Raw genomic sequence first — 10,237 nt, 5'->3', positions numbered from 1 at the left:
TTTGGCTCGCTTCGCCATATTTGGCGCAGATTTACTGCTTCCGCTCCCTGAAAAAGGAACAGTGTCGCAATCTGCAAAACACGGGATTAAAATCACCTGCTTTGCTGGGGATTCTGGGAGTTGTAGGAACAGATATTTAGTCCTAGGGAAGCGGCACTGCTATAGGTGGAAGGGATTTCATGACGCGAGATGCCCTAATTTGCATGGCTGATCACTATTGGCCAGAGATTCGGGGAACCTCGTTCTCCCTGTCGCGACAGCTATACGCTTGTAGGTTGGACTAAGGATCACTCCGGGAAGCAGTTCTTCTCCGTAGCCCCAACATGTCCGAGCAAGGGGAGCCCGCCGGCCTCACCGATGAAGCAGCCTTCAGTGCCTGCTCCGACCCTCATCCCAGCACGAAGGTACAGCGAGGAGAGGATTTTTAATGTGTGCCTATATAAAATGGGAGGGAGGGTTGCTTTTTGTAGGGGGGCGCAGAATTGCAAAGCGCGGGGAAGTTGCATTAACTCCTTGCAGGGGATCTGTCCCTCTCCCTTTGCAAGCGGCGTGCAAAAGAGACGGGCTCGGCTCCCTTTTCGGGCTTGGAGGTACAGAGCCTAGGCAGGGCCAGCCAGCGATCGCCTTTCACCCGAATATTTGCGTGGCTGAACTTTAGCGCCGTGACCCGAAGGATCATATCTCTCCCGGCATGCTTGAGCACGCCGGCTATCGTGGTTTAGACTAGTATCTGTGCGATCTGTTCTTGGTGCGGAGCTGTAGTCTTTCCTGGGAGAGTATATAGTGAGATCCTTTAACCCACGTTTGCCTTGCTTTAGCTGTCCGTCTCTTGCAAGCGCCCAGGCCTCTGCATTTCCATTTACTTGGAAATGCCCTACTAAGTAAAGCATTGTTCACAGGGCAATACTACTACACACGCTTTACTGAGAAATAAGCCTCGTTGATCACTCGTAGCCGAGTAAGATTGTGTTCCATAAACACGATTTTAACAATGGGTCCGTAAGTGACTGTGGAGGCCAATTCTGGATCCACACCCCCATTCAACACAGTTGAGAGAACCTGCATGGAAACGTACTGCTAGTGGCTTAAAAATACCGTTTCTTGCAATGCTTTTGCATGCATAGAAATAATCTGGAATAAAGATACGGTACTTTAGGCATAGGCAAACTTGGCCCTCCAGATGTTTTGGAACTACGTACAACTCCCATGAACCCTAGCTAAGTGGTCAGGGATGATGTGAAATGTAGTCCCAAAACATCTGGAGGGCCGAGTTTGCCTATGCCTGCTGTACTTGAACCCCAATCAAAGCATTTTGCTCAGTCCCATTTGTTTCTGTGTGGGACTAGGATACAGAGTTTGACTGTTATGGCACAGTCATATGTATTTTAAAAACCGTTCTGGAACCGTTGCCTCTGCAGCCCCAGTTTAAAGTACAGGCAACTCCCAGTTTACACAGGGGTTAGGTTCCAAGGCACCACACAATAATGTGAAATTGTGTGTGTGTGTGTGTGTGTGTGTGTGTGTGTGTGTGTATATATATATATATATATATTAAATTTTTTATTGATTTTCAGTTTTAAAAAATTCAATATATGCCACATTGTATCAATACCAGATTACCCCACACATTTCTCATTAACATTAAAAAATAATCAAGAAGAACAGATTTTTACACACACACCCCAATCCCCGGACTTCCCTCCACCCCCCACTACTGGTTCTTTAAATCATCTTACATTCCAGATCCCTTTACCCAATTTTCCAACTACTGTACTAAACAATTAAACTTGTGGTATACAGCACAGATATTTTAAACATTCAGACCACTTTATACATTACACATCTATGCTTTCATGTTATTTCCCCTTCTAAAATTATCCTTACTGTTGCTTTTTGCAAGCATTTAATCCATGTCTGCTGATGTCCCAATTTATTTACAACCGCTGGCCCCTAAATAAAAACCATTTTTATTACTTTGGCATATTTAAATCTCCTCCGAAAAAGGCTTCCCATTAGGACGATTCCCCATTTCAGACCTTCTTCCTTCCAAATTTCTGTCTCCACAGTTGTGATTTCACCCATGTTTTCCTGTCTGTACTCATATTTAAAGCTCCCCAAGAAGCTGCTACTAATTAAGGCCATTGCCAGTTTCAGCTCCTCTTGTCTTAACATTGGTAGTTTTACCAAAACTTCCTCAAATATTTTCCGCCTATGCTGCCCTTCAGATTCCCCTGCTCTTTCCTGTCTACTTACTGTACTCACAAATGAGTCTTACTAGGCAGTGAGGCTTACTCTTTAATAAGTATGTTTAGGATTGTAGCCTTTCACTTTAACTACATAATTTGTTCATCTGGCACTCCACCCAGAACAGTAATAATCTTGAAAGCATTAACTGTATAGTTTCTGTACACTTTACATTTGGTATGTGGAGCTCGAATTAACTCAATTATTCAAGTAAAAGCTACATTCCCGTGTTAAATGCCATTCATGGTTGACAACAATTTAACAAATTATATATTTCTGTAGGATTTTCTGCTACAACAGACGATGCTAAGGGTAAAAGATCCCAAAAAGTCTCTGGAGTTTTATACTAAGATTCTCGGAATGACGTAAGTACCAACTGATTTTTTTGGCTGGCTCTTTTTTTTTTCTCATTAGCGTTTCACAATAGTCTGTTCTAAACTGCAAGCCTGCCAGTCCTGTAAGGATACGAGAATGGAGACATAATAGCCTGGCCTGTTTTGTAGCATGGCTTAAGCTGCAACAAATTTGAACAAGAATGTTTCTAAATATTTCATCTTGGCGATGCAGAACTTAACAGTGGGACATAAAAGTTTTGTCTCTCCTAGAACTGTGAAGTGATCCAAACTATGCTTGGTGGACAAACTGCTCATCTACCAGCTCCACCAACTGTTAGAAACTGGTCAGAGATTAGAGCTTGGTAATGTTGCCTGTGAAACAGCATTCCTGAGTAGAAATTACATGCCCTGGTGATTCTGAGTTCTCTCCACACCATGGAATTCTGTTTGCTGCTAGAGGGAACAATGGGAGGCTGGAGAGGCCCCGTACTCTAGATCAGTGTTGGAAATTAGCCATGTGCCAGGCATGTTTTGTAACTAGTTTTAGGCCCACGTGGTGATCTCTGGATGCCAAGTTTAGCGACTGATGAAAGCAAAATGTCATTTAGAGAAGGAGCCAGTGTGGTGTAGTGGTTAAGAGCGGTGGACTCGTAATCTGGGGAACCGGGTTTGCGTCTCCGCTACTCCACATGCAGCTGCTGGGTGACCTTGGCTAGTCACACTTCTCTGAAGTCTCTCAGCCCCACACACCTCACAGAGTGTTTGTTGTGGGGGAGGAAGGGAAAGGAGAATGTTAGCTGCTTTGAGACTCCTTCAGGTAGTGATAAAGCGGGATATCAAATCCAAACTCCTCTTCTTCTTCTTCTTTTCTTTGATGCTTGAATTTGTTTTATTCTGGGTTTCTCTGATGTTTTAATGTGTTGTAAACTGCTTCAAGATTTGTTCTTTAAAATTTAAAGTGTTATAGAAATGAAATGAAAAATAGCAATAACAATAACAAAACCCTCTGAAGAAAAAAAGGCACGTAGACATAGAGCCTTAACGGTGGTCGGTTTGGATTGCTGTCCAAGAAGGCATGCTGAAAAAACACGCTGTGCACTTTTTCACATTAAAAGGCAAACAGCCCCAACTGTTTGTTTGCCTCTTCTTGCCCATGGCATACACATGGGACATCGTACTGTACAGTGGTGGGATGTTCTGCATTTCTGGCAGTCTTGTTATAATTATGAAGAACTGCAGCAAATGTTGACTTTCTAGACTACAATAATTGAGTGCTTTAGTCTTCTGCAGTAAAAACACCAAATTACCTTGTGGTGCTATAAAAATAGATTATTGCCTAAGTTTTCTTTTGATCTATCTCTGAAGTGGATTCTTGTTTGTAAAACCTTGCATCATCATAAATTTATTACCCTTTAAGGTGTCCCAAGGCTTATGTTTTCTAAATGTTCATAACCTTTTTGACATGAACATGTGAACTTGATTACAAAACTTGGAATGTCTTTGGCGAGTGTGTTATCTGTCTGCTTTTCTCACATAAATTTAATTTCAAGCTGTTTATCTTCTAGCCTACTCAACAAGTGTGACTTCCCTGCTATGAAGTTCACCCTCTACTTCTTGGCTTACGAAGATAAAAATGATATTCCAAAAGATAAAAAAGAGGCAGTTGCATGGACTCTGTCTAGAAAGGGCGTACTAGAACTGACGCAGTGAGTATTAAAACTGTGTTCTCTAAATCGTGTTTTTTCTTGTATTTTGATTATTCTGCTGGTTATTATTATAATTGAAGCAGCATTTGATTTTCTTGTAAGCAGAGTGCCTTTCTTACACACCAGCTAGCTTTAGGTGTTCACCTAAACCCTCCTGGTCATTCAAACGGGAGTGGACTGTCCCCGATTACACCTGAAATTCAGAAGTAGCAGCTACAGAATGAAAATTACCTCCTGGCAAATGTTCTGTCTGCAAAGTTTAAAATGTGGCAAGAGGTACTGAATTGTTTGTGACAGCAAAGAAGTTGTGTTCATTATACAAACTCTGCTCCTCAAAGCATATGCTTGTCACTTAACACTGAAATAAAATGCACATATTTGACATATGTTGCAAATCGTAAGAAAATCTATTTTGGTGCTTGTCAGTATGTCACCATATGATGCGAGTGTGAAAATGAAAACATATCCAGAATGTTTTGACTAAAATGTTAGGCATCAGTAGATGGTAAGAATAAATCCTAATATATTCTTGTCACTTAACTACAACAAAACTCCCTCTCAAATGTCTAGTATAGTGAACATGGCTAGAAGCAGAGCATTGATTAAATAATAGACTGAACTTTGCCTGCACCTTCCCTTATTTCGGTGCTAGGACAAGCTTGCTTGCCACTCTCTGAAATTGCATTTGACTTTTTGATTTGGTGTGCTTTTTCGTATAGAAAACTTTTTTTGTGATTAATGAAGGGGCAGCACCGGGGAGTGGAAGCAATGCCTGAGACTGTACTTTCTGTTTCACTACTATTGCCCCCATCTACACTATGCATTTGAACCAGTATCCTGGAATCTGTGGTTTGTAGTGGACGCTGAGAGTTATTAAGAGACACCTATTCGCCTCACAGAGCTGCAGTTCCCTGAGTGGTTTAAACAGTCAGTCTTTCTTCCCGGGGGAACTTTGGGAACCTCAAAACATGGTGAAATTCCACACAAGAAAATGGTCAGTTGAGCTACATTGCTTCTGTCAGGCCAGTTTCTGACAAAAAGCTTACAACACCTGCCAGCTCTTTTTCAAGTTACGAAAAAAGGTGCTGTTAGTCCTCCAAATTCCTTCTAGGTTCTTATGGTTTTTCTTCACACACCTATCCTGGAATTCCATTCCATTATACTTCATACGTGTCTTTTTTGTCATCCCCCCCCCCAACATCTCCTCTAGCGTTTTTACAATGCAACTGGTTTTTTATGCTGATTCTTCAGTCTTCCATTTTCTTGGCCTTAGTTTGCTTTGAGCAAAACATAATTACAAATATAAAAGGGTTCTAATATTTGTCAATGAAGTGAAAAGACTTCCTTCAATAAAATGGCATTTTCAAGTGAATAATGTTATATTAATATCTTAATCCATGACTTAATATTTGTATAATATTGATTCTAGTAACTTGGAAAGGTTCGTCCTTTTATCTGTTCATGTTGTATATCTCTGATGGCTGGTCTCTTCTCCTCACAAGCACTGTTAAACGTTCTCTTTTGCTATTGTTATAGCTATGTTTATCACCATGCATCTTATTTTTGTTCTTATTCTCTCTTTCTCTCCCCATCCCACCCCCCATATCCCTCCCCTTCTTTTCTAGCAACTGGGGCACTGAAAATGATGAGAGTCAGGCTTACCACAATGGCAATTCAGATCCCCGAGGATTCGGTATGTTGTAAAGCAGGGGTGGGTAGCCTCTTTGGGATCAAGGGCTGCATTGACCCATGGTCAGTCTCGTGCGGCCAAAGTGTAAAAGTGGGCATGGTCAATTAAAAAGGATACATTCTGCAGGGCAGGGTTGGGGATCTTGGAAATCACTAGAACAATTTGGAATCACAGAATCACAACAGGGTACCAGCAAGAGTGGTCAGTAAAACTAAATAATTAAAAAAAATTTAAAATGACAAATGGGCAGGGGGCTTGGAGGGTCACAAAAAGTTATTTTAGTATTCCAGTGGGTAGCCTAAGGGAGTAGTCAGCAAAAAATTTTTTAAAAAAAGCACTTTTTAAATGGAAAAATTTGCCACAGGGTAAAAAGCCTCTTGGGGAAGGGGCAGGTGCAGGCCGTGGTAAAAGTCACCCCTGTTGTAAAGAAAGCTGATGTGGGTAATGCTCATATTTTTTTCTTCCCATGAATTTCAACAAAACCTATCTTAACTAGTAGATGCCAAGAACATAGGTATAATCCAGTTCCAGAGTTTTCACCAGGTTTTATAGACTAAAAGCTAATTGGGGTAATTGAACTTATTATAAAGGCAGAATAACTGGATTCATAATTACTTCAGAGAATTTGGCACAAAGTCTTGAGAGCAATTTCTACAGCTTGAGGAGACAACAGCAGTTCAGGGTGTGTCTTGAAGAAATGTGTGGATCTGGTGCACACATTATTCTGCATCTTTCTCTTTCTGGTTGCTTCTTCACTTTCTAGCTGACTACCACACAGCCCTTTAGTAAGTGTTCCTCTAGGGAGGAAAAGAGTGCCACTTCCCTGTAGGTGCTCCAACTCTGATGGCAGTGACTCATAAACTGCAGACAATAGTACTTTGTTTCAGTTAAAGTTGGGTTTTCAGTTGTGTGTTGTTGCCGTCACCCTATCCCCCGGTGCCCCACTGGTTTGGTTTGTCATGGGTGTTATTCCTGTCACATCATGGAGCTAGCCACATTTGGTGTGCCTGTTTTAATGGAAAGGTGACATAAAGCCAACTTTCATCATTCCCATCAGGCCATGCTGATTGGGACTGATGGGAAGGCACTAGTCCTGATGGGTATATGCTACCTCCAGGATCAGCAGCTTGCATCTAAATATCTGTTGCTGTGGTCCAACTGTGTGAGAAGGACATGGGATGTGATGGTGTGGGATTCCACATAGGCTTCACAGCTCATTGGCCACTGGGTGGGGGGGAACATGCTGCGCAAGATAGGCATTGGGACTAATTTAGCAGGGATCACTCTTAAGCAAATGTTTGATGAACAAACTATGAAACCCCCCCCCAAAAAAAAACAACCTATCAACCCTTTAAAAGAAGAACTGAGGACGGCCAACTTCTGCATTCTGTTTTCCTGATGATGTTGTTGGGTCTGGAAGCATATTTTCACACAACATACCCCTGCACAAGAGATCAACAAGCGCTTCACAGTGATTGTCTCTGTGTACTCTGGTGTAGCTGGGATTATGCATGCAATACCGTCCCCAGAGAACTGTAACGTACATTTATGCTATGGTATAAATTAACCCTGGTATATTAAGTACTCTTTCTGCATTGCAAAATAATAATAATAATAATAATAATAATAATAATAATAATAATTTGCAATTGAGTTAAGAAAAGAAGGTTTTATTCACATTTGTATTAAAAGCACCATTGCCTTGGGTTACTTTCTTGTTTTTCAGGTCATATTGGAATTGCTGTTCCTGATGTAAATGCAGCTTGTAAAAGATTTGAGGAGCTGGGAGTGAAATTTGTCAAAAAACCAGATGATGGTAAGTCTTCGGTGTAAATAGTGGCTCTCAAATTGTATGTCGGCTCATGTGTGTCTGTTTTTGTTTACTTGTTTGCTTGCTAAACTAGTTTTAGAGGCTTGAAACATTAATTTGTTGAGGACTTCTTCTATTAAAGCTTATAAACTATATTTCTCTTTTGTAGGTAAAATGAAAGGGCTTGCTTTTATCCAGGATCCTGATGGCTACTGGATTGAAATCCTGAATCCAAACCATATGACAACTATAATCCCGATTGGAAATACTGCGTAGTGATATTGCCATCAAGAGACTGAAAATTCTTAACAATGTCCTCCTGATTTAACAAAAAGTTGTTCTAGTCATTCGCCAAATGATAAACAAATGGGAATGAAGAGTGTTCCCTTTCCCCTTGCTATGTCTGCAAAGGTAGGATATTGGAAGCTTCCATTTCTAGCATGTGGTGAGCTATACTTTGCCATTTTGACTGAATGCAGGAAACTATGGTTTGCCACCCACAAACTTGGAAGTGTAAGCTTCTAATATCTTTTCCTAATGCACGAACAAATGCAAGGAGGATGCATATGAATGAGGCTTAGTGCTGCTTATTTTCATAAGGCTATGGTTTGTGTTGACTGTATTTAAGAACCCACACAGTGGTGTGCCCTTCAAAATGTACAGCAGATAAACTGTGATTTCAAGCTGCTTATCTTCTTTTGTCTTTGATCTGCACATTTCACAAGTTCTTTCCTGTCTGCACAGAGCAGCAGCATTTTGAGATGGAGCAACAGTCATAACTGGTTTATCAGTGGTTTATGAATTCAGATGTAATGGCAGACAATAATTAGTGCAAACCATGACTGAGCCCAACATAAGGTCAAACATTTTTTTAAAGAAAATCCCATAGTTTGCCATACTGCTTGAATGTAGCCAGTATGTTCTGGAATTAGTTACTTGGTTTATCCTGCACAGAAATCATAAATGTAACCTTTTCGTAGCTGGCCACATTTTGTAGTATATTATGGCCAGATTCTTATTCTTAGTAAAAAAAAATTGTTTTGGTATGTGAGATGGCTACGGTTGCATTATTTAAACATGCTGGCAAAAGGATGGATTGTTCCTGAATCCAGTTGATGGTTAATTTTAGAACACGGTATTTCTATAACGGGTGTTGCTTTGTGCCTTGAACCCAAGTGCACAAGTTACTATGAATGAAATGGCAGTGTACAGTTAAAGATGAACAGGCAAGTACTACACTTATAGTATGAATGCTGGTTACAAGTGTTTGAAGTGGGGTAGGATGCCATCCTACTTTTCAGGCAGACTGGATACCACACCCACAGTTGCACTCCAGGAGCTAGGTGGCATGACATGTATTTTCTTAATATCAATTTTGTCTTGGTGTAGTTCTAACATAAACTAAAGCCTAGATGTCTGAAATGTTAATGTACCACCTATTATGCTCTTTACCTGTCTCAGTGGGTTTCTAGTTGTTTCCAAGCTCTCCCAAGGTTTACAAAACTGACACATGAACTAGTCAGTCTTCATCAGTGTTTAATTTGTACTGACACATTTAGACTATGCGCAATCCACACTTTGCCGAATAGCCCTGACTCAACTGTCTTTGTTAATTGGGGCATTGTTAGCAGCACTTTAGATCTCCTTTTGTGATTAACCAGCCTTTAGTGCAGTGTTGACATCAAATAATAGTAATAAAAATATTTTCGAGTTAAAAACTCTGTGCGTCCTTCTTTTGTCAGAACACATGGAAGAATATGTAAATGAGGAACAAAGTGCCCTGCACCGTTCTTCCCTTCCCCAAAAAACCTCTTGTTTTGGCACCCTCCCATGCAACTCTTCAGAATACTGTGCTTGCCTGAGAGGAAAGGAACAACTGTAATGACTATGTGAACAGAATTGCTGCCAGAGCTGAGTTTGACTGGGTCACCTCACATAGGACAGAAGGAAGCTGCTGCCTTATGCAAGCAGTTCTTGGTTGGCACAGAACTGGTCATTGAGATAATCCTGGAAGTTGAGGTAGCCTAGGGGTGGGGTTGCTGTTCAGGGCAGAGCTGTGCCTGGTTCAGGAGCTTGAGGAGGAACACGTTGGCCAGGGCAGTGCTTCTCAATTTGTCACATGTTTATTGTTTCTTGGCTAAAAGTTAAGCTTCATGATTCTTTGAAAACTTCTTTGGAGTTGAATATTTAGGTGACAGTTCAAGGTAATGTATATTGTCACAGTGGCCGGAGTGGGCTACTTCAGAGTAACGACGCTACGCAGCTCTGCATTTTATTCTTTTATTGGTGCTGCGTATTTACAGTGCTGAAGTCATTGCTATTTACACGGAGTGATGTGGTCAGTCGGTTCCAGAACCTCCGAATGGCTTTTGGCGCGTCTTTCTCCAACACAAAAGCTTTGGCAGACCCATCCTCTTTCCCCTCCTCTTTCTGCGTAATTCCGGAGTTGGGG

The 10,237-nt window shown here is 41.1% G+C and overlaps 1 protein-coding gene across 1 annotated transcript; it reads left to right on the top strand.

Moving 5' to 3' along the window:
- The first annotated feature begins 247 nt into the window (after positions 1-247).
- On the top strand, positions 248-9,503 carry GLO1 (glyoxalase I). Its single transcript, XM_035108136.2, has 6 exons — positions 248-404; positions 2,527-2,609; positions 4,145-4,285; positions 5,911-5,978; positions 7,702-7,791; positions 7,955-9,503. The coding sequence occupies exons 1-6, from the start codon at positions 324-326 to the stop codon at positions 8,059-8,061; spliced, it is 570 nt and encodes a 189-aa protein (XP_034964027.1). The 5' UTR covers positions 248-323; the 3' UTR covers positions 8,062-9,503.
- The last annotated feature ends 734 nt before the right edge of the window (positions 9,504-10,237 follow it).

Source organism: Zootoca vivipara, chromosome 3 (assembly GCF_963506605.1).
Source record: "Zootoca vivipara chromosome 3, rZooViv1.1, whole genome shotgun sequence".
Lineage (NCBI taxonomy): Eukaryota > Metazoa > Chordata > Lepidosauria > Squamata > Lacertidae > Zootoca > Zootoca vivipara.
The sequence above is the reverse complement of the archived record's forward strand: the minus strand, read 5'-3'. Positions and strand labels throughout refer to the sequence as shown.

What these genes read in the sequence shown, in the direction of transcription:
- GLO1 (XM_035108136.2), top strand. Translation starts at nt 324, where the DNA reads ATGTCCGAGCAAGGGGAGCCCGCCGGCCTCACCGATGAAGCAGCCTTC. An exon ending in GGCGTACTAGAACTGACGCA is followed by an intron (nt 4,286 to 5,910) that starts GTGAGTATTAAA and finishes CTTCTTTTCTAG; the next exon opens with CAACTGGGGCACTGAAAATG. An exon ending in TGTCAAAAAACCAGATGATG is followed by an intron (nt 7,792 to 7,954) that starts GTAAGTCTTCGG and finishes TCTCTTTTGTAG; the next exon opens with GTAAAATGAAAGGGCTTGCT.